Here is a 25,458-nt window from a genome sequence, read left to right as displayed (position 1 = left end):
GAAGTCAGTATTCTAGCATAAATGCTGTTTAAGAAAGAAGGAATTTTTCCTGATAAAAACCATGGTTTGAACTGCCAGATCACTTGAATGCAGACAAAGACATGAGTTAAATTCTTTTTCTTCTTTTTCACTACTTTTCATTCCTTCCCTTGATTTCGCAGGCTTGACTCTGTATCTCTTCTTTTTTTTTTTCCCCGCAATGATCTGTATTAGTCACGATGGTATATTAGCTGTAAACTTCCCACAGGTCATGATTCAATGACAATGAATTCTGTGCTATGCAGCAAGTAATACTTTCAGTGGAACATTTAAAGAAGGTGGCAAATAATACATACAGTTTATGAAAATGCAGACACCTTCTAAAGAATATCTGCAACAATAATCACATTCTGTTGTCTCCAAACTGTTGTCCCCAAGTTACCAAGTAACTGTTCTCTGCATACATCAGACTGCAAACAAATTTGAAGACTGGAAGTAAAGGCCTTAGACTGCATGAGGTGAAAACTGAGTTTGACTAGAAATCTTTTCAAGTTAAACTAGGTAAGAAGAACACGGATTTTTGTGGGAAAACCCAAATGGGAGAAGAAGCATCTTCTGGGTTAAAGATAAAGAGCTCAGTTTTGCCACTCTAGGTCTATTCAGAAAACTAAAATATTGGACTTTAAAAAAAACCCCCAAAAAACATTAAAATAGCTGGCATTCCTACAGAAACATCTCTGGCTCAAATTAATACTGGGGCAGCACTTAAGGACAAAGTCTTCCCATTCTACATGGTAAAACGCGTTCTTCTGCGTGAAACTAAGGACAAGTAAGTATTTGAGCCATGAACAGGAACATCGCTTAATTATCCTTTGTTCGCACAAAACTCAGACATGAAAACAGCAGCTGCAATTCTATTTGTCAGTACACCAAGTTAAGCAGTTCATAATCAGTACTTCCCCTTACTCCCAGTGTCCCCAAAGGCTTTAAACTGACTCAGAAAAATAAATCAAAGAGCTTGCAAATAGCAAAATTTCCCATCCACTGAATATATTTTCAGCACCAATATTGCAAACTGAATTCTATTTTCTAAGGATTTGTTATTTTAAAGTACTTCAGAGATATTTGATCTCTTCTATTTATGAAAGACCATCCAATAGACTTGTGAGCAAATTACTTTAGAGAAAGAAAGGAAAAGAAAAGGAGATCCAACATGAGAGTATAACCTGCTATCTGAAGGGATTTAAGAAATTATACAGATGGGTGATATTTGTACCCAGAGCTCAATCACTTAAAAACTATGTCCACCCCTATGCATTCAGTAAGTTCCAGCTGGTGACAAGAACCCCACAAAGAAATCTTAAAATATAAAAAAAAACCACTATTTTAGATCTAATTTTCTTATATCATACAAAACCCTGATGATTCACTATTAATATGAACTATGTACATTAGATTGGAAGATGCTGAGGGAAATTCTAGACTACTAATTATCTATCTGCTGACAGACAACAGAGAATAGACATTTTCAGTTCCTGGAAGTTGCAAAATAAAGATCAAAATTCTAACTAGGAAATTAGATAAAAGAATATAAAAGCAGACATACAGGATGCTAAACTAGTAGCTGAAACCCAGTGGATAAACAGATAATGAGGAATAAAGGTGGTTTTTGTGGCAAAATTATGTAACAAGAAACAACTGCACATGACCTAAGAGAAGTTCAAGGCAAAGTCATTACAACACTGGGGGCACCCAGTGACTACGAGGACCAGAGACCCCTATGGACGAGCCTCTAAGATCATAAAAGGACTTCCAGTAGGAGGCAGATGCATGCAAATTAGTTCTAGGAAAAGTGATGTTTATGTATTACCTAGGGAGGATGCTGTAATGAATATGTATGATCACGACGGAATAAATACCCTGTTGTAAAGTTTCATGACACACATTCAATTGGAGGAAAAATCTTCCGAATGTGTCCAGACCTGCAATAAAGAATGCCTGCTTTCTAATACCTCAAATTGTGTTAGAAGTCCATTCTTAGCCAACTTCAGTATCAATGCAGCTTTTTATCATTAAATGTATTTGGGGGAACTGCATTTTGTTACAACAGGCAGGATCTGACTAGAAGTCACAGCATTTCTCTTACTTGTCTTATAAATCTGGTGCAAGACAACAAACGAGTTGTCTGATCTGTATAAAGAGAAGCATCCATGTATTACTATTAATTAATCACACACATGGAATCAGTGCTTAACTAGGAAAAAAAGTAAAAATTTTAGAAGGAGAAAATCAAAATAGGAATTTCAGAATTTCTTCATTTTCATACTACCTGTACTACTTTTAAAAATAAATTTTTAATGTTTATTAAATTTCTAAATGTTCAAAACAAATGTCCACAGATTGTACATTAAAAAAAAATCTACATACAAAATTCAAACAATTTTTAGTATGGACAGGTCTCTACATTTTCTTGCATCACTCCATGAACATATTATAATGGTGATGTTACACATGCATATATATATATATAAGCAACTCAATTTTCCATTTATGTAAATCCAGTTGCTTTTTTCTCCTTCAGCTTTCAAGAGCTACACATTCAATTAAGATGTTACAAAAAAAAAAACTTTTACTGCAGTAAATATATAACAAAGGTATTTTTAAAATAAACAAGTGTCAGTTGCAGGCCAAGACAAGAGAGCAAAAAAATTTAATTATTGGAAGTTTTTCTTCATATTTGTGGCAATTAACAGACACATATATAGCTGCATTGTGTCCAATTCTATGTCATTTATAAAAGCAGATGTGAAACTGACTGTTGCAAACTGCCTTAAGATGAAAATGTTATAGATTCAGATATGTCTAAGTACTTCTGCTACATACCACTTTTATTCACTCTTTTCAAAAGAAAATGGAAAAGAATTCTTTATCATGTAATAACTATTTTTGCCATGTGTTGCGCACATGTGTTCTATTTCCAGCACACTACCGCCAAGCACATGAGATCAGATTATTTTTGCCAGCAGGTTTTCTCTGCCAAGGATATAAACGGCTAAGCAGGCTCAGTTCCCTCGCCAGTGAAGAAATCAGGTGCCACAGGCACTTAGTACTCCAGAAAAAAGGCGTTACTTCACTCATACAATGCACTGTGACAATCTGCCTCAGAAAACTGTGAAGAAAACTAGCATCCTTTCCTCACAAATCAACATGACAAATACCCACAGATGTGCAATGAGCATTTCAGATGGAAGTGACTACTTGATTTGATTTAATATCTATGGAAGAGATTTGGACCTTAGACACTGCAGTGGAAAGTCAAATACTCAGAAGTACGTAATGGAAATAAAAAGCAGCTAAGTTCCTATGTAAGAACAAATGCATTTACCAGAACCTCGCCAAATCTGTCTTATCAATTTAGTATGATCAGGGCTAATTAATAATCTGTAACTTCCACTTAAAATAACCTTCACATGGTTTTAGTCCCTTTAAAACCACAAAGTTTAAAACCATTATATATGGATTACAGATGAGTGAGTTTAAGATCTGAAAAAAATTGGTCCATGAGCATATCATTGCTCTCTTTTTAACTAAGATTTGAACAGTGAAAATTACATTAACTAAAGTAGCTAGCCTCCACCATAATCATGTCAAAATGGCTATTGTATCATGAAATCAGAGCATTGTTTAGGCTGAAAAAGACCTCCAAGATCATCGAGTCCAATCACTTACCTTGCCCATGTCCCTAAGTATCATATCTACACATCTTTTAAATATCTCTAGGGATCTTACTGGACTCAGCCAATCATTCAACAGCCCTACTAACCTGTTACAATCATCGTCAAACCATGAACAACATGCTACTACAGAAAGACAGAATTCTACCTAATACAGTCCTCTGTGTTTTCCAGGCAATTTTATAAAACTCTATTTCAAAATATACAAAGTTGCCTTGGAAATCTAAAAATGTATTTATTACAGAAAGTGCAAGTAATTAGAAAATATTAAGTTCCTGGATTGTCTTAATGCCAGTTATGATATTAACCCAGCTCTCTAGAGATCTGATAAAAAGGAAAAAAAAGTGAAAAATTAAATGCTTTGTATCTTAAATATAGACAACTTTTTCTCTGTTGCAAGATTTGAAATGAAGGGCTTTAGCAAAACCACATTGCTGATGAAAGTCTACAAAGAAAGACAGTCAAACAATATTTTGTGATTCAGGAATATATCTCAAATTCATAATCCAGTGTCTAATATTCTAAGGTGCTACAATTTCAGCCTCCAAGAAAAAAAATGCAGTATGTAAAGCAGTAAGAATAACAATACCCACAAATCATTTCTTAGAATTTCTCTAACTGCTAACCATGAAGGGCAAGAAGTACAGAAATAATCTTTTTCCAAAACCCGAGTTTCTACCAGAAGAGTGCTAATGGTACTTTTGGATTAAAAATAGCTAAAGAGCACCTCCCTAAATACTAAGTTCTTAATTAAGAATTCACCACTGTATTCTGAAAATAGAATGGGGAAAAAGAATAACCCTCTTGGGCTGTAACACCTGTCAGAACAGGCTTAAAGTGACTTCAAGCATCCCTCTAGCAAAACTAAAATGAGTACAGTAGCATGATAGCAATGTTGGTATTCATAACCATACACAACATTTTTGGAACGAACCCAGCTAAGGACTCCAGATTTCATTTTTCATGTCACACAAATCCATAATTTTGTACTGCTTGACTCTGGATAGCAGGTAAGCCCCCATTCAGTCGCTTTCCCATTACACAGCAGGATGGAGAAATGAAAAGAACCACAAAAGCAGTGGGGAGGGAGAGGGGCACCCACCTTGCAGGTTGAGATAAAGGCAATTTAATAAGCACAAGGAGAAAAAAGAAATAAACAAATTATGCAAAAGCAGCCATTGGCCATCAGCAGACCAATGTCTCTCCAGTCCTGAACAAGGTCTACTTTGTAAAAACAACTACTCAATTTTACTGCTGAGTATGATCTCCTCTGTTACGGACTATCCCTCTGCTCAATTCACATCATCTGTGCCAGCTGCGCCCCGCCCCAGCCTCCTGCTTACCCTCAGCTGACTGACTGGCACAGTGAGAAGCACAGGGGCCTTGATCTTGGGCAACAACTATTCAGTGACAACTATAAAACAGTGGCATCTTTTCAACACTGTTCTGGTCACCAATCTATACAACACAGCACCATATGGACTGCTGTATGGGAAGTGAACTCTAAACCAGACATGCCCAGTACAAGTTTTAAAGATAAGACCACTACCAATTAATGCATTTGTTAGTGCACACATCAACCAGAGGAAAAACTCATATACTTCAAAATAGCTACAGAGAGATACAGAAATCTGAAGGTTGATATATACAAGGATATCAGAGGACTCATCTGAACTGCCCTGTGACTTCAAAGATCTTAAAGATACCAACAATGGCTACACAGTTAGTCCTGTAGGTTTAGATATCAAATCAACAATATTTAATACACCTGCAGGACACCGACTATAGCTTAAAGATGACAAATTATACCATACTAAGAATTCTTCGGGACAGGAGAATCTCAAGAAGACTTTACTCACTTTCATGGAAACAAAACTGTTCAGATACAGTATCCTGCCCACTCATCTACTCTATCAAACCAAGGACTTCAGCAGCACTGAAGTCCACAGTCCTCTCTTTGATCCACACACAAACATCAGAAGCGGGTTCATGATAGTTATGCAGGTTTCCAGTTAAGTCCTTCTTTAAGATGGTCAAGTTCATCTACACATCTCCAACATATAAGCAATTACAGGAATTTTTTACATGGTGTCATGTATGCCAATAGTCTTCTAATTACATGCTTCAATGATACCGGATAAAAAAGGAGGGTAAAAAAAAAGTCATTATAGCATAATAAGCAAGATCTGTATGTGTGTTTCTCTGTTCTAGATAGTCAGGCAAGGTACTCCAGTGAGGCACCTTTCATTGCTTCATAATCATCAAGACCTCACTTTTATTTAAATTCTGGGATATGCTGAAGTTGCGTATCCCAGATATTCACCGTTCCTGCCTGTGTCAAGTTTGGACTCCAAGTCACTACAAATTTCTACTCTGGAAACTTCTTTATTATTTAGTAACAATCCAAAAGATCTAGAGCATTGCATCAATTTCAAGCATCTCCAGAAATTTTTTTAGTTCTCCAGCTGTTCAGGATGTTACCTGATATAACTATTTGTAAGCTATATGGTTTTACTTATTTTCATTCATTAAATGACTTTCAGTCATTTGGTTATAAAAGTCTTAGCTCTAAAGTTAGACCCAAATCCTCAATTTACTATTACAAAAAGCAAGCTACACCTCCAAAATTTTTACTCAACATAATATAAACAAGATGTAGGAAGGCAACCCAAAAATGGCCAACTGTTTCCTTCAGACATTTGTCTCCCTAGGTTTTCTGTACAGCTACCTAGAGGATATCCCAAGCATGATTCTGATTGCCATAGACAGAGTCCAAACAAAGAAACTTATCATCAGTACATTTATTTGTAACTACTTCTCCAGACATAACAAATTACTTTGTACCAAATATTTCATTTTAACAATTTTAGGCATTCAATTTGATCATTTTTTCCCATGCTTTTATAATTTTTCATAGCTTTAGGAAAATCATTCCCTTTCTTGTTACCCTCCTCTGGAAAAAGAACTAACCAAATACCACTACCTCAGTAATATATCTTTTACCTAGATCTTAATATTTTAAGGATTTTAGGTGGCTTCCATTGGAAAAAATATTTCCGTAAAATACACACATTAATTGTGTGCATTTGCTGTAATGGACTAAAAGCCCAAGGCAATTTGTTAAAATACTAAAACAGAAAATTTTTTAAAATATATTTTTTAATCAGCAGGTAAAACACCATGGACTCCAATAGCCAAAGATACACTTTAATCCTGCTTGTATACTTCCCAGAACACATAAGCCAGCTGAATGATACCAAATACAGTACAGCCTTCTGTTGCTCAAAATGAGTTCTGAAGACAGATATCCATCACATAAAATAATCTCATATTTCCAGTGACTGAAGCAGGTGCTGTGTTTCCACATAACTATATTCCAGAGTCCAGCGTTTGGTAAATATTGTACCAGTAAAGCACTAACTTGATCAATCAAATTAGGTAACCCCACAAAATGTTGATTCGGTTTGGCAAAGCTCACCACACAACCAGAGAACCAACTCAGACAGATTTGGATCATTTTAGTCAATTTTAAGTAATAGCATGGATCTCAAGTTCAAGATGGCTTCAATCCTATTGACAAAGGAAAAAGAAGAATGCTTGTATCATTGGAATAAATAAACTTTTACAGTTCCATTATTTATCAGATGTCACAAGCCACAGAAGAGAAGGAATGGTCAGATGTTGTTTCACCATATTGAAAAAGCGAGTCTCAAAATTGCATCAATCAAGGAAAAATACTGCTAAAAAGATGACTCTCTAGCTGGAGCTCACAATTTATCTTTCACTAATGGCCTGATCTTAGATTTTTTTTTATTTGTATACACATATCATAGTAAGCTATGGTCCACAGCTCATTCAAGACCAAAAAAGGAAGAAAAATGGCATAGAAATATCCACAACTAGAATTAAAACTGAATATATCCAATTGCCAGAAGCTTTTAAAAAAAAAAAAAAGCTTTATGCTACGGTAATATTAGCTATGAATTAAGTTGTCTTTACTTTCATTAGACCCTTAGAAATCTTTGACAACAGGAGACAAGTACACATTGACTGAAAGTACTTTCAATTCAAACTGTCTGTATTCAGTGAAACAATGGAATCCCTTCTCAGACAGAAATACAACATTTTTATAAATTGCTCCTGATACTAAAGGAGTAACTACAGTGAAGTTGTCATTAGAAAACTTCTAAACTGGAAAAGGACACACAATATTTCATACACAAGTCTTAAGAGCACACAAGGTAGGAAGAGTGAGAAATCTAACAGAAGCCATACACAAGCCTTAAGAAAAAAAATCCCGCCCCTCAAGTAAGGGATAGAAAAAGAACCAAGTAGTTACAGATTTAGTCTTTCCTGCTGAAGATATTCCACTTTAACTCTTAGAGCATACTTATTACACAGCTCTGTTCACTACTCACTCAGCTGGAGAAAAATCTTCCTGACTACTTTTATTTTAGACTATTTTTTACACAAGTTCCTCTGAGACTTTATATAACTAATCCAACCTCAATTCATAGCTCTTCAAGAATAAAGGTCTTTCCTCAATCTTACCTTGAAAAATCCGGACAATAAAAAAAAAATCTGGAAAATAACTGGATATGTAGGTTAATTTAGGCTCTCTGCCAGTTCCCCTCCTCTGTAAGGTAGGGCAGAAAATACAATTAAAAACTAGTGGATCAAGGGAGATCACTCATTTGCTACCATCATGCCCAAAACAGATTGGACTTAGGAAAGATAAATTTAATTTAGTGGCAATAAAAGGTAGACAGTGAGAAACAAAAACAAAACCTTCTTCCCACCATTCTTTCTTCCTTTTTTCCCTGGCTTAACTTTGTTACTAACTCCCCCACCCCTCCCCACCGCTGTGCAGAACAAAAGGGAGGAGGAATGGGGCTTGCAATTCAACCATAACATTTCATCCCTGCCATCTCTCCCACACAATACAGTCTTTCCCAGGACTTCTCACGGGAGACACAGTCCTTCAGGAACTGCTTCAGCATGGTCCTTTCCACAGGGCACAGTCCTTCTCCAGCATTGGTCCCCCATGGGCCACAACTGCCAGAGCATCTGGTCCTGTATAGGCTGCTGTCCCACAGGTCACAGCTCTGCCAGGACCCTGCTCCTGACTGGGCTCTTCATGGGCTGCAGCTTCCATTAGGGTGTGTCTACCTGCTTCAGCCTGGGGTTCCTCATGGCCTGCAGTGTGGGTATCTGCTCCACATTGGTCCTCCATGAGCTCCAGGATGACAACCTGTTTTGACGTGGTCTTGTCTTTGGGCTGCAAGGGAATCTCTCCTTTGGCACTTAAGCACCCCCTCCCCTTCCTTGCTTCTGATCTGAGGGTCTGCAGGGCTGCTCCTCTTCCAATTTTTTCTCACTCCTCTCTCATGGCTGCTGCACATGGCTCTTTACAATTTCTAATATCTATGTTATCATAGAGATGCCACCAGCATCTCTTAAAGATTCAGCATTGGGCAGTCACGGGTCTGTTTTGGAACTGGATGCAGCTTGCTCTGTCAAGTACCAGGACAGCTCCTGGTCTTTTCTCAGAGAGGCCCATGTGAACTAAATATATTAGTTTAAAAGCTCTATTCCCATCTGGAGAATAACTTTCAGAAAGCTTAACAAATGGTAACCAAATTCTATCACTTTCTCAATTAAGGCATTGCACCAACCAATGAGAAGACAGACAAGTGATTCTTAAAATAAAATTTCCTAGTCGATTAGATGCTAATTTGAAGACTGCATTGTTGAGTACAGTCTCACCCAATTTCCTGCCATATTCTTTGTGCCTGCTTCCTTGTCAGGAATGGTCAGTCTTCTGCAAATCAAAAAAATGAACCTTGTTAGATTTTCATATTCTTACTGAAAAACCTCCTGGAAAACTCCACTTTACATTTTTTAGCTCTGAAAAATCCACTGTCATTCTAATTACTTCTGAAATTTAGTATGTGTTGTGAGGTAGTAGAGGAGCATTTGGAGTTAGATAACTAACGTACTTCCAAAAGAAAGATACTTAAACCAGTTTTTCTTACTGGGATTTTTTCCTGTATATAGACTAGAGAATCAAACCTCAATCCTAACTGCACTCTCTATTGGCTCAGTTGTTCAACATGTGCTCTAGAATATAATGACGGGAATAAATCATCCAGAAACACAACATCAAAATTAAGAAGCAAAATCATCTACATCGGACAAAGCAAGCTGTAGAACCCAAATGTAACAGATGACTGTGAGCACTCACAAGACAGAGCTGCCACATGGCTGACCAACCTAACATATTTCATGTCACTGATGTTGATCTAGGAGAAATGCAACTGTTGGTTGAGTCGAATAATCTACAGCACTTGGCATCTGAACACTGGTGAAAGCTTGGAATGAGAAAGAGGAAAGAACCTAGCTACAGTCTACATCATAAGGCATTTACCTGGGGAAATGAAAGGTACATGCTGCAACAGAAATATTCAGAAGACACTAAAACATCTTCATGTGTGATCTGAATGCTTAAGAGGGAAGAGTGGAGTAATACACAAAATCTTTTCTCAGTTCCTGGTGCAGGAGCTGAAATCTGGAGAACCAAATATGATCTGGGAAAGCATACACTTCTCCTTGCTTGCATAACAGAGACTGCAAGAAAAAAGGAGATTACACCCACAGTAATACCTCCCTACTACTCCTGCTAGTTCTATAAAAACAAGAGTAGGTCAAGTATTTGAGAGCTATTATGAAACTCCTCTACTCCTCCATATTAAAACCTCATAAATAAAGAAGTCTTCAAGGATCTGCGCTACTAGGCTTGTCTGCTTCATAAACTTCCGCCAGAAAAACTGCACCAGCTGGAAGTGGCAGCCGGGAATTAAACTCCATATAGCCAATTCAACTCTGACGGAAACAAAATTTTGATGCAGACAAATTATGCCAACAGGAAAAGCATTTGGGTTGGCTTTACTCATACCACAGACTCAAATGGTGATTTTTTTCTGGCACAGAGATTTCTTCTGCTTTTCCAAGAAGGGACTTCATTGGCCGAGCTGTAGTAACTTTTAGGTCAAAGTGGTTTAAAGAGCTCAAATACCAAAATTTTTCAAACTGTCTTGAAAGCCTGCTACAAAAACAGCAAAAAGTTAACTGTCTGTATTCTGATATCTCTTAAAGATTTTTGAAATAAGGTCTCCAAAGAACAGTAAAAATTTGCTCCAAAGCTTGCTCTCTTCGTATGCACACATATACAAAGCAAATAACCCATCAACCTCACCATATCTATCATACAGTCCAGCTCACTTTGAAAAAACAATCCTGAAGAGAGACAGTTCTAAACACTTACCCTCTAAACACAGTCACCACAAGTCTCAAGAAGTTACAAGCTACAACAGAAAGCTCTCCTAACTCTCCCAGGCAAATCAAAATCCAGAAGCAGTGTGTTCTTCTAGTCCTTTTCTCCTAAAGGAGATAGCTTTTTTTTCTGCTTATCAACAGAGAACAGATGGATGCAGGGAAACTGAGAACAACTCACATGTGGATTTTTAAGAGAAATGATCTGTGACTGGGCTTGGACAGTAAGAGTTAAGCAACTGTCCTGGTTGCACCAGAGGTACTACTCTGAATGGTAAAACAGTAGCAAGGGGTTTTATTTATTAGCCTGAGCTGTAAATTGAACCAATGGACTATGGGCTAGTAAATTACTACCTGAAACAAATACATGAAGACTATGGTTTTTTATGCTTTTTTGACCAGACATGAAGAGGGATGGAGGAACATGACATAACCAAGAAAAACAACAATACAAGGAACAGCAACCAAAAAGGTAGAAGCAAAAGAATATAATCAGAATCTGTTTCTTTAATCACTATAACCATCAACACATAAAACTGTTTAAAAGGAAAGATTATTACTTGATCCCATCGTTTTCAATTGCAAAATATAGCATAATCCCTATTTCACGTCATCAAACATACTGACAAGAGTGGGTGAGATAGGAAAAAACAGAAGAAAGCAGGAGACCTAGAACCATGCAGCAGTCTTCAGCTTCAGCTAAAACATATCCAAATGTAAAATTCTATAGCAACTAGAAGTTTTATAAATATTATCTCAGCTTCTATTCAAAGCCTTAGAAAATTGAACAACAAAAGCTTTAAGATGCAATATTAGCTTGTTCAATTCTTCAGACGAAAGCCATTCTCAAATACTCTCTGAAAACTGAAAAAACTGCTTTTAAGCAAGTGTTTTATTTGTACTTTTTTCTGACCTCATGTAGTTAAAATCAGAAGAAGCTCTAAGACTGTTTTCAGAATAACTCTGATTGAGTAGTGAGGTCGGACCAGATGACATCACTGAAGTCTCTTCCAACCTTATCCACTCTGCATACACACCAACACAAAATTACATTTTGAAACAACTTGTGGATACTGCTTCCTCTCTTCCTCATAGTACTGTATCATCCAACACCATTACGCAGACTTATCTCTACAAATATTTTGAAGATGAAGAAAGCCTAAAAATCTGCTCACAAAAAGCACCTCAGCAGTATCACTAATACACATATGTTAAAATTATATTAATAATGAAAAATCAAGCTATTCAAATTGCCTGTGAATGTAATTTGCCACCTTGTGTGAACACAGCACAGCCCATCATTACTCGATCACAGACATTTTACACATGGGACATCTGCCTTATTCCATCCATAAGCCTATGCCTTCCTCAAGAATGGAACACTGTCAGGAAATAAAAAGACTCCTTTACAGACCCACCTACAATGGCTGCAGAATGGTGCAAGTACACAGCCTCAGCTTACATAGGCCAGGACTGGTCATACATGTTCACTCCAGAAAGACCAATACTTAACTTATTTGATTTCAGATGTAGAAAGAAAGGAGCCAACAAGTGACTCCGTGCCAGAGCATTTCTAATGGAAGCACAAGAAGCCCTTACAGACATAATTACTCAAAGACAGCCTATGCATAATCACAGACACCCTTAACCCCAGACATGCAAGGCTTTGATTTCTGGGCATCCCTTTTGATCAGTGCTAGAGCATTAATGAGGAGTTTTCTACACCCATGGATGTACGAAGTACTAAAAAGGAGACACAAAGAAAAGAGTAGGTAAAGACTCACAGTGAATTTTTATGCAGAAATAAAAGGATATGATTTCTGGCACATCTCTACATTCTTTTATACAATTCCATTTTTGTCTCCCTCCTATTTCACTGTGTGAAAATATCATAATTTGAAATCATAACCAAATCTACATCAGTGATCAAAAGAGTTTAAATATTTTAATCATCCACACTGTTACTTTCAGAAAAATGGTTGGATGTCATGTTTTGTGGACTAGGCCTTAGAAGGATACAAGACACTTGGCTTGTGGCTTTCATAGATATGTGTTGATAGCTAAGGAATGGCAGGATTTAATGATCTTGGACTTCATTCCACACATAAAAGGGAACTACAATCTAGGACAAAGTTTCCCAATATGCAGTCTGTAAAACATCAGATGGTGGTCCAAAAAATAATCATAAAAGTATATTTTTAAAAACATACATTCCCACACATGTTAGCAAGAAAACATTAATGAGGAAATACAAAAAAATAAAAACATTCCAGGTTTAGCCTAACTAAATAGCACTATAAGGCACAAGAAAATGTGACATTTCACAAGATGATCCTTGCATTTTTTAAGGAAATTAAATGTTCTTGAAGTAACATATTCTCCTTTAACATTTAAGTTTGAAAACACTTTCTTCTGTTCTACTGAATTTCCTGAGTCCCCTCCAGAAACTGCCTTCTTACATCCAGTATGTTCCTCTCCTCATCTTGCTTCCCCCTAAGCTGTTAACCTGTTTTTTCCAGATCTCACTATGCTTCCTTTATTATCATTCTCTTTAGAGATACCCGTTAAAGTCACCTACGGAAGCAATCCATCCATCCACTGCGCATTTTCATCTACTTTCATTAACAAACTGCTTCAGGTACTCTGTTTCATTCTAAATTTCAGTTACCACTGTTAGAACACCATTTCACTTGTTCAGCTACAGGAATCTCCTTTCTTAGGACACTTGTTTCAACCATCACTTTTTTAAAATTAGAGCCACCTAGTTCACACCCTGTCTCTACTCCCCGGGTTAACATCCCAATATAACTACCCAGCCTTTGTCTTTCACAATCTTCTTTTCAGGACTGATTTTCCTTCCTCATGTCCTGGTATGTTCTCTGTTATTATGTCTTAATACATACTCTGAATTGCTTGGCCTTCTAAGCCAGATAAAAAAGCAGCAATGAGCATGTTAAATCTTTATACCAAAACAGCTTGGAAAAGACAGCTAAAAAAGAATACTGGAAGCATACTTGGAGCTCATAAGTACAATAACAGAAGCATACCTGAGATACCCTCCCTTAAAATCAGTATTTCTGCCCTCCTATTTCCAGTACATCACTACTACAAAACTCAAGAATGTCAAATAAAAAACATTGTTAAAAACCCCCAACAGCCATCTTTTTATTTCAAGTACATAACATTTAACTTGAAACACCATTTGCATGTGTTGCTCTGATGCTTCTTTCTTCATTAGTTTAAAAACTAGAGGTTTTTTTCTGAGATGACTAAAACTTAAAACTTCTTGATTTAAAACAAGATGGAAACTTTAAATTAAATATGCTGATTAATACACACACATTTAACCTATTTATATGTATTACTAAGCACTGAATTGATTATTCCCTTTTTTCCAAGACAATTATTTTCACAAGTCTTGTAAGTAAAAACTGTATCAGCATGAGAATAGGCCTAAGAAAAGCCAGAAGAAGAATTTTAAATTCAACTAAAAGTGCTTAGGTACACTACATATTTAAAAACCGGAAAAACTATTTTGCATTTAAAACTAAACTAATTATGTTATTTGGGCCATAAAGAATAATTACTACAAAAATGATCAGAAAAATAAAATTTCATAACTGATCTCCTCTTTCTTGACAGTTATATTAATGTATTAGAAAGAACAAACTTCTTCTAGTTCTGTTCTCTTGAACTGTTCTCTTGAACAGTTCTCTTGAAAGAACAAACTGTTCTTTTACTTCTGTTTTCTGTTTCAAATGGATGTAAATTAAATTTGAATAAAGTAAGATCTGGTTGAAACATTTTTAAATAAGAAGTCTATTCGCTTGATATTCATAAAATATACTGCTGTATGAATTGATCTTGACTTGTCAGCAAATTCTGCTTCCCAGCATCTGGTAGCTGAGAGCTCTTGCTTTTCTGAGCACTTTGGCAAGATTTATATACTGTTGGATTTGTGGGCTGGGATGTGTGCTTTTTGTTTTGATTTGTTTTTAATTTGAGAATACATTCAGCCTGCAGTAACATGCATATTCATCATGAAATTTTAAGTTTACATATGTTTCTTTAACTAAAATTTCAAGTTAATACATTTAAAAGAAAGGTTTGATACAGCTTTCTACAAAGCCTCTTTATATGACCGCAAATTATTTGCACCTCATTCTGAAATACTGGCAAGAGTTTCTAGATCAATTAAATGATTTTTCACTATCATGGTTAAACTATTATATATTTTGAAATACTTTATGACACAGAAGAAATAAACCAAATATTTGATTTGTCTTAGCAATCGAGGAAAATAATTTAAAAATGTTTTGTTTGTTACTGAGATTAATATATGAAAAAGACATGTTTCCTTGGAATCTGGGCCTTTTTTGGCTTTTTTAGTGCAATAAGAGAATACAGATTTCCAGCTTTTTAGGAAAATTAAGTTTGCATACCAGCACAGAATATCCCCGGGACTTCACTCCGGAATACAACAGTTCGCACTTTCTTATCAGATTTCAAAGCATCCACAGCTTTTGACATCTACAGAGAAAAGGAGGAAGGGGAATCACCAAACACTTTTTAAAGTGCTTCATTCCAATACTTCACCTTTATAGTAAAAACTATTCTTTTCACTTACCATTTTTACAAGATTTTTACTAAGTGCATTCTTGGCATGAGATCTGTTTAATCCAAGCACCACAATTCCTGGAGAGGAAGAAAGATCACATCATTGTTACACTGGAGTGAAATATGTATCATCTATGTAAATTATTATTATTTTGAAATTATAGAAAAGGCATTGAGGATTAAAAAAAATGCTAGTGTAATCACTACTGAATTTCTGAAAGAAAATAAAATTATTTATTCTTTTCAATACTCAACAGAAATTACACTTATTTTAGTAACAAAAATAGGGCCATAACATCGTTATGTACAAACAGTGCTTACAAAGGTTGAATGTAGAACTACACAACTGCATGCACAAATTTCATGTTTCTGCATGAAGTGCTGACACACCATCAGGAAAGATGCTTAATTGTAAAGCACATATTTCCATATTTAGAGAGACTATCTCCAGAGACTTTTTAAAGCATGAAGCACTATCAGAGCAAAGACCAGCAACTCTGCTACAGGTAAAAAGAAGTCATAAACATAGAAAGAATGCCACCAATGGGAAAAATTGGTATTTTTGTTTAAAAAGGAAAAAAATCAAACAAAAAATTCTCTCTGAAACACAAAAATCAAGCTCAGTGCTTGGTACATGGCTCCAAAGACACAGTCAAAGTTCCCTTAGCCCAGTTAAAAGATCAATTGTCTAACTGATTACCTGTGCGTTGGTTTGAATATTGCAGCAGAAACAAAAATTTTCTTTATTATGCCCCACTCACCTTAACAGGCATGAATATCAAAGAGGAAAATTCTGAAAAGTCTATTTTGGCAATGCCTAAGTTTATCACAATTACAGCAATCTTTTAGACAATTACTGCCTGAATTCACACAACTGCCTGAGTTCAAAACACCAGCACACAGTCCTGATCCTGCCCAGGTAACATTTTATCAGTCAGGATCTTTTATGCAGAAAATGCAAGGATAAGGGGGAAAATAGGACTGAATGAAAGGCAGAAAGGAAGCTCTGTCTCAAACAAAAATGCCCACAGTATTGCCACCAACCTATGATATGAAAAAACAGAATTCCAGAAACTCATTGTTTGCCCAGGTGATTACTACTTCACCACTCAGCTTTGAATGTACAATCTATACATAAATAAGCTCCTGTAGCCTTCCTTGTCATCTCAGTGCATACTGTTCCTTCTATTTCTGGAAGACCTGTCCTCCCTTAGGACTGACCCATTAGTGTCTGAGCTCCCTTCCTCTCCTTCCCCCTGCATGTACGTGGCACACACATGCACACAAGACAAGATTTAAAAGAGCTCCTGCTCCTTCTGCAGTCACCAATTTGAAGACAGTCTTCCATTTGTCAGCTACCACTGTCAAGATTCAAACAAAAAGAGTGTCAAATGCCATAATAAAGCACACATGCCTTTCTTGCTCTTAAGGTACAGTCAATTGTTAAGTATAGATACCTCCTAAAAGGGGAGTGGAGCCAAGTCAACCCAAATGACCTTCGTTCCTTGTTCTACAAGCCTGAATTCCCACACTTACACCTGTGGCTGGAGATACTCATACAGGACCACCCACAAAGGTCACTACTCAGCACTTGCATAGGAATCTGTTTACATGCTGTTAAGCAAAAAGGAATGGTAGTGTAGCACTTTTCTTCAGCTGTTACAACTTCTTCTCCAGGAGGAGGATCACTCCAAATTCAAATATTCCATATGTTCAACACGAGTAGATCAGGCAAAAGCATCATCCTACATTAAAGCAACAAAAAGACCCTTCATCCTGACTTCACTTTGATTTTCAGGCACTACAAATCCCATGCTTGAATAAACTAGAGATGCTATTACCCCAAACCATACTTCAGTCAGAAAATAGCATCCTTTTCACAAACATGTTATACTCAATGACAATAACACTTAATGACACTTGAATTTTTCTTCTTCCCACTGGAGCTGAAAGACTGCTACTCCACAACCAACAACAGTGTATTCAGAAGGAAGCTCCACTTAACACTAAAGCAATTTAAAGATTTTTTCCTACAAAGGAATTATCCTTGAAGACAAATCATACATCTCAATTTTTGCTTAGCAGTGTTGTATCAAGTCATAAAACTATCACTTCTGCTTTCTTCCACAGAAGTAAAAGATAAAGATGACACCCACCTAGTTGTTTTCATTTAAGTATGAAAAAAATATGAAGCAGAAGTGCAAGAGAAAAAGTATAAAAGGTTTGCAAGGGACACCTACATATTGCAGTGATATATATACAAAAGACATGCCTTACAGTCACATTTGAATCATCATTGTTCTGATATGCCATTACTACAAGATCAGAGCATCCTGAGGATGGAAAGGACCTTGAAGATCATTTAGTTCCAAGCCTCCTGCAGGGACACCTTGCACTAGACCAGGTTGTCCAGAGGCCCATCCAACACCGCCTTGAACATCTCCAGGGATGGGGTATCCACAGCTTCTTTGGGCAATCACTTTCAGTCCCTAAAAGTAAAGAATTTCTTCCTAATATGTAAACTAAACCTGCTCTCTTTCAGTTTTAAGTCCTTCTCTATCTTTCTTATAGGCTCCCTTCAGAAAATGGAATGTCACAGTAGGCCATCCTGAATGATGAACAGTTCCAATTCCCTCAGACTTTTTTTATAGGAAAAGTACTCCATCCCTCTAATCATATTCATGGCTCTTCTGGACCAACTCCAGCAGCTCCATGTCCTCCCTGTGCTGGGAACCCAGAGCTGGATGCAGGTTCCAGGTGGGCTCTCCCCAGAGCAGAGCAGAGGGGCAGAATCCCCTCCCTCCCCTGCTGCCCACGCTGCTCTGGATGCAGCCCAGGACACGTTTGGCTCTCTGGGCTGGGAGTGCCCATGGCTGGCTCATGCCCAGCCTCTCACCCACCAGCACCCCCAAGCCCTTCTGGGCAGGGCTGCTCTCCCTCTGCTCATGTCCAGCCTGTGCTGATACCAGGGGTTACTCCGACCCAGGTGCCACACCTTGCACTTGGTCTTTTTAAATTTCACGAGATTCTCATGGACCCACTTCCCAAGTTTGTCCAGCTCCCTCTGGATAGCATCCCATCCTTAAGCTATGTCAACTGCACGACTCAGCTTGGTATCATCTAAAAATTTGCCGAAGGTGAACTCAATCCCCTCATCTATGTCATCAATGAACATACTAAATCACAGTGGTCCCAGTAGAGACCCCTGAGGCACACTGCTTGTCACTGACGTCCATCAGGACCCTGAGCCATTGACCACTACACTCTGGATGCCACCATCCAACTAACTTCTCCTCCACTGAAAAGTCCATCCATCAAATCCATCTCTCTCCACTTTAGAAGCAAAGGTGTTGTGGGGAACTCTGCAAAAGGCTTTCGAGAAGTCCAGATAAATGAAATGTGTAGCTATTCCCTTGACCACTGATGGAATGAATTCCATCATTCCAGTTCAGTGGGTTGGTCAGGCAGGACGTGCCTTTGGTGAAGCCATACTGGCTGTCTTGAATCACCTCCCTGTCCTCCACGTGTCTCAGCACAGCTTCTAGAAGGATCTGTTCTTCACAGAGGAAAGGCACAGAGGTGAGGCTCATGGGTCACTAGTTCCCAGACTTCAGCTTTCTGTCCCTTTTCAACATGGGTACAATGTTTCCCTTTTTCCAGTCATGGGGGACTTGACCTGAGGGCAGCAACTCTTCAATAATACCTGTTACATTGACATTAAAAGCAATTAATCATGGTTCATTTTTCCTAAAGCATACACATATATATGTGGTTTCTGAAATCGTTTAAAATAAACTGTTTGAAAACTCTACCTGTGAAAGAAAATATATTAAAAAGTAATCATTAATAAATAGAAGTAGAAATTAGTAGTAGTACTATAGTAGTAGTAGTAGTCTTTGCTTTGTTGGTGTATCTGTATGGTATCAAAAATGTGAGAGTTCTACTAAGAAGGAATAAGCATTCACATAATGCTAAACCAAATATTAATGTCATAGTTTTTCCTTGGAGTCATCCCCACATTATTTCTGGGACACACTTCAGCACATAATGTGCATCTATTAAAAATATATCTGCCTACTGAAAACTAACTTCATCTTAACTGGCTAGGCTCTCCAAGAGACAATGATTCCCAGTGCTGTCCATTATAAGCAGCAATATTCCTGTATACTACTTTCCTAGCCAACCATTAGAGGCAAAACATACATAAATGAACAATATATTTCTACTTACAAGTTGCCCCTGTCAAAAGAGAAAGCTGCTTGTGTATAATTATCAGCGCTCAAAAGAAAGAGGAAATGCAACTTATATTATAAAAGTTATATCATAAAAACGAAAGTTATATTATAAAATGAAAGCATAGTAAAAGTAAGAAATGTCTTCCACTGAAATAAGAATACATATGTATCTGGAAGATAGTTTTAAAATATTCATAGATTTCCAGAAACATTCTGGTTTCAAAGCATATACTACATTTAATACTTGAATAAAGTGAAGAGATTAGATCCTGGTTTAACTACTGTTTGTATCAGCACAGAGGAGATCTTACTTTTAATAATGTTTTTTATCTCTTTTATCTTGCACATTTTAGAGATCAAAAGATCATCCTCAGTGTTTGGTAGAAACACATTTAAATGGTTACTTAAAAATTAATCTTATCTCTAAACCAATATTAGACACTGTGCCAGAGTTTGAAATACTCACTACATCTGCATATAAAGTACTTGCAGAATTATTTTTATTTGTATTTATTTTATTATTTATTTGCATTAAATACACACACACAAGTAATTTTTCATAATTAAAAAAGTATTTTTAAAAGTCTGAATTGTGCTTTGAAAAGTGGAAGGGGGATCAAAGTAAGTTAGTTTTAAGCTTGTTTCACTTAACTACTCAGATACAGCAAGGCAAACAAGTAGACTTAGATGTTTATTATTCTGAAGTAGTTTCTTAAGCAAAACAGGAACATATGGTGAATATATAATGCACAATTCTGGTGGCTTTAATTAATTATCTTATCAAGAAGTATTTAAGTGAAAAATCACACAGATGTGTACAAACCAGCACTTTTTAAAGGCACCAAAACACTCTTCAAAATCTCCTATCTGAGCCTGTTTCACCTCTAAATTCTGACCTAACTCTTTTCTGCACTTCTTAAGTTAATAAATCTCACCTGCTCAGCCTTGCTTTAAACACGGCAAAGGGATGGGAAGTTCTTCCAATTTATCAGCTAGCTATCACACCAACCTCTGAGCAAACAACTTCAACCAAGACTGTATTTGTTTCTGCCCATTCCATGTATATTAGAATTCCAACTGATGAAGACCAAAAGCTGTCTAATTCTAAACTGAACCAAAACCAGCTGGGAAATTTGACCATAAGGAGTCATTCTAGTGTAAAATCTAAATTTTAAAAATATTTATATCACATTCCAGCAAGTGTCACCATCACACTGGAATCAAGACTAAAAAGATATTTCTCCCCATGGCACCTATAACTTAAAAATCCAAAGCACTAAGGTCATTTAAATTTGTAATGGGATCACTAATGTAATTTGGCTAATTTCTGGAATGTGAATAACTGTAATACATTTCAGCCCTAGTGATGATCAAATAGAATCTCAAATAAAGTAAAAGATATATGCCTAATTTTAAAAAAATTAATACACTGATAGTCATCTTTACTCACAGAAGACTGACACTAAGAGCTTCACAAGCTGCAACATGGGCAGAACATACAGGTATTTTTCAATCACATTCTTCAAAAACCCCCCACCTGTTGTATTCTAGTTCTGGTCAGATTTCAAATTTGGAAGCTGGAATGCCTTCAGTTAAAATTCCAATAACTAGCCTTTGCAAATATAGTCTCATTTTACTTCATGTTTAACAACCTCCCAAGACCTGGGGTATGCAAACCACATGTAAGTGATATGAAGCAGAACAGTTTGCTACTTTGCCTACAGGCAAAGATTTGTCTAGTGCTACAAGACATAGGTCTGTACATGAGGCAGGTACAGCCAGTCTTCCTTCCTCCCAAGTATCCACAGTCCTCTCTGAGCAACGTGGAAATGCTCGGCACGTGCAAGAGCACAACCACAGCATCAACAAGCATGAACGTGCCATAGGAGGCAGTCAGAGAGCAGGGTCTGAGCGTGCACACACCAAGTCAAGAAGTATGTAATGGGATGGTGTGATGAGGCCACAGGGGAACCAGAGTACCGTGTGGGGAAGCCAGGAACACGAAATGGTAGATCAAGTAATGGCAGGGTAGAGAACACCAAGAAAGACCAGAGGGGTGTTTACAGAGCTGGCGTCCTCATTAAGCAGAGATATTACACGCCGTAAGTAGAGAAATACAGATAAGCTTGGTATACAAGGTGAGGAGGAGAGTGTGTGCTAGCACTACAGGGAGGAAGTAGAGCCACGTTACTTTTGTGGAAATGTTGCGTGCTCTTTGTGCTGCTGAAGAAGGCATATGAAGTTAATGTCTCCTTCTGGCCTACTTCTACATCCTTGTTCTTATCTTTTTCTAACAAACAGTGTTTGTTTCTGTGTCCTTCTGAAAGACAATACCAAAGAAAATTCCTTCCGCTTAAGAGAATTCATTAATTAAAAATCCTTCCTTATGATAGCAAGAGCTGCTTTTACATTACAAATACTATCTCCAAGTTTTGGGGCTTTAGGCTACATATTCAGTAGGAAACACCTTCAGAACATTATAAAAACAATGATTCCTAGCCAATTCAACAGCTGGAACACACTGCCTAATTCTATGTTTGTTGTGTAATAAAAATAAAAGTTGATTACTATGTAAGATCGTGATATTTTCTACCACTTCTTGGTAAAGCACAAAATAAACAAAGAAAAACACTCTTCTAACATTTTACAAACTCTTCTTTGCTCCTGTCTTGTCTCTTCCTTAACTTAAAATAATCCCAAAAAAATCTGAATAGATGTTTGAAACTAATTCCAAGTTTCAGAGTCAGCTGGAAAAACAGAACTAAAGTAGTACATTTTAAAGGAAGTGGAAAGAGTTAGAAACAGAACTACAGAAGATAATTTCAGGACCAGATTATATCATCTTAAATCCTAAATACTATCAATCCTAAATAATGACAAAAACCTGCCCTCAGATGAAAGCACAACATCAGTTTTCCCTTGAAGATGAAAGAATAACCATCTAAGGTCATAGTAAAATTCAAAGTTTTAAAGTTACTTCTCTGTACATGTATACAAATCTATGTACAGGCATACTCAACTCATTGGCATTTGCTTAATTGCCAGCATGTGTGAAATAGCTGAGTTAAAGTGCTCACAGACATAAACTAAACTGTACATCTCAACACATGGTGGTTCCAAGATATATTCTCCATGTAAAGAGATTCACACGCTGCAGATACCAAAGCTCTATACTATGGCCCTGTCTGTAAAAGCAGGTACAACATCATGGCTAGAGAAATAAATCCTCAGGAACAGAGTTTGCACTTACTTCTCCTCCACCTTTCCTAGCCCTGCTGCATCCACAGGGGAACAAAGTGACAAACACCAAAGGAAGTGGAACACTTTCAAAATCCAAAGAGCATCACATCAGAAGAGGAAGTAAAAAGTGTCTGTACTGTGATGCACTGGCTGCACATCATTAAGGAGCACAGATTTTTTTTTTTTGACCGGGTGAGTTAAAATAAGACTCTTGGTATAGCTGAGTAGAAAAAAGTAAGTAGTAGTTGACAACACTAAAAGCAAGGAGGAGGATGAGATGATTACTAGGAGAGCGGCATGACATAAGAGAATACTGAAGCCATACCTTCCACCACAGAAAGCATGGATATCAGTTTTATGCCCTCTCTGCCCCCTGCACAAAAGCGCAAAACTGATGTCTGAAGCAGCATGATTCCAGACATTTGCTGCTAAACTTCATTTTCTCACAATTAGAGAGGCAAACAGATGCCAGTTCACAGAGGTGTACCTCACAAACATAGTACATATGCTGCAGCACTCTGGAAAAGAGGAGTGATGCTGTTGACACACCTCAAGGACAGGACATCCACAGCACTCTAGACAGGCTCATGAAGTGGGCCCATGGGAATCTCATGAGGTTTAACAAGACCAAGTGCAAGGTGATTCAGCTGGGTCAGGACAAACCCCAGTATCATCACTGACAGATGCAGAGCAGCCCTGGGGAGGAGGACTTGGGGGTGCTGGTGGGTGAGAGGCTGGACATGAGCCAGCCATGGGCACTCCCAGCCCAGAGAGCCAAACGTGTCCTGGGCTGCATCCAGAGCAGCGTGGGCAGCAGGGGAGGGAGGGGATTCTGCCCCTCTGCTCTGCTCTGGGGAGAGCCCACCTGGAACCTGCATCCAGCTCTGGGCTCCCAGCACAGGGAGGACGTGGAACCATTGGAGTTGGTCCAGAGGAGGCCACCAAGATGATAAGAATGGGACACCTCTCCTATAAAGAAAGGCTGACAGAATTGTAACTGTTCAGTGTAGAAATGAGAAGGCTTGGAAGTGACCTAGTCGCAGCCTTCCAGTACCTGAAGGGAACCTACATGAAAGACGAGGCAAGACTATTTATAAGGACATGTAGCAACAGGACAAGGTGGAATTGGTTCAAACTGGAAGAAAATAGGTCTAGATTAGTTAATAGGAGGAAAATCTTTCCTGTGAGGGTGATGAAGCACTGGAATAGGTTGCCCACCGAAGTTGTGGATGCCCCATTCCTGCAAGTGTTCAAGGCACGGCTGGATGGGGCTCTAAGCACATCTGGGTCCCTGCCCATGGCGGAGGAGTTAGAACCAGATACTATTCAACGCCCTTTCTAACCCGAGCCGTTCTACGTGAAGAGCCAAGAAGGACCAAGCTGACCCAGTTCTGCCAGTGCCATATCGGCAGCTCCCAGCACTCTGCGACGCAGCCCCGGCCGCGGTGACAAGGAGGAGGAGTCTCCGCTCTCTTCCCGCCCCTCGCCGCCGGGCAGCTCCCCCAGGGCCGCCCTCTCTCTGCCCCGCAGGGGTCACGCCGGCCAGGCCGGGATGGCAGGTGCTCAGCCGCCTTTCCCTCGTTACCTTTGTGCTCATCATCCAGGTACCGGACGCGCAGCTCCTCCTCTTCCTTCGCCTGGGAGCCGTAGCTCCTCCCGGCCGAGGGGAGAGCGGCGGCGGCGACGCCTCCGCGCAGCGGGGGCGCGCGGTGGCCGGTTCGGCCGAGGGCGGCGAAGGTCGCGGCGGCTGCGGCTGCGAGCCTGAGCCGGGCGCGCAGGAGGCCGAGCCCGCCCAGCGCCGCCGCCGCCGCCGCCATCGCTGCTGCCGGCGCCGCCTCAGCCTCTCGCGGCCCCGGCCCCGGTCCCGCCGTCCACGTGACCGGCTGCGGCACGCACGGGGCGCCGCTCCCCCCCGCCTCCCCTCCCCTCCTCGCGCCGCCGCCGCGGTCCGGGGCCGCGGGGAGGGGGCGGCTCGGCGCGGCCGGGCCCGGCTCCTGCGCGGTGCTGTCCTGCCTGGGAAAAGGCTTGTCAGTCAGCGGAGATCTGAAACTTGACAGAAAACCAGCCCCATCCTGGGCCGCGTTAAAATCAGCGCGGGCAGCAGGGCGTTCTGCCTCTGCTCCGCCGTGGTGAGACCCCACCTGGTGCACTGCATCCAGCTCTGGGGTCCCCAGCAGAAGAAGGACAAGAAACTGATGAAGTCCAGAGGAGGCCATGAAGGTGATGAGGGGTCTGGAACCCCTCCTCTACAAAGACAGGCGGAGGGAGCTGTGGCTGGTGAAGAGATGGGGAAGAGAAGCCTGTGTGGACACCCCACAGCA

General features: G+C 38.9%; 1 protein-coding gene across 1 annotated transcript in view; it reads right to left on the bottom strand.

Annotated features, from left to right (window-relative positions):
* The window catches only part of AUH (AU RNA binding methylglutaconyl-CoA hydratase), a 120,222-nt gene extending 95,259 nt beyond the window's left edge, over positions 1-24,963 (bottom strand). The window contains exons 1-3 of the mRNA XM_059492064.1: positions 24,723-24,963; positions 15,673-15,740; positions 15,488-15,575 (exon numbers count right to left, since the gene is read on the bottom strand). Of these exons, the coding sequence (XP_059348047.1) occupies positions 15,488-15,575; positions 15,673-15,740; positions 24,723-24,954 (388 nt within the window). The 5' untranslated portion in view covers positions 24,955-24,963. The remainder of the gene's footprint in view (positions 1-15,487; positions 15,576-15,672; positions 15,741-24,722) is intronic.
* Between the last annotated feature and the right edge of the window lie 495 nt (positions 24,964-25,458).

The sequence above is a fragment of the Ammospiza nelsoni genome, chromosome Z (genome assembly GCF_027579445.1).
Source record: "Ammospiza nelsoni isolate bAmmNel1 chromosome Z, bAmmNel1.pri, whole genome shotgun sequence".
Classification (NCBI taxonomy): Eukaryota; Metazoa; Chordata; class Aves; order Passeriformes; family Passerellidae; genus Ammospiza; species Ammospiza nelsoni.
The sequence above is the reverse complement of the archived record's forward strand: the minus strand, read 5'-3'. Positions and strand labels throughout refer to the sequence as shown.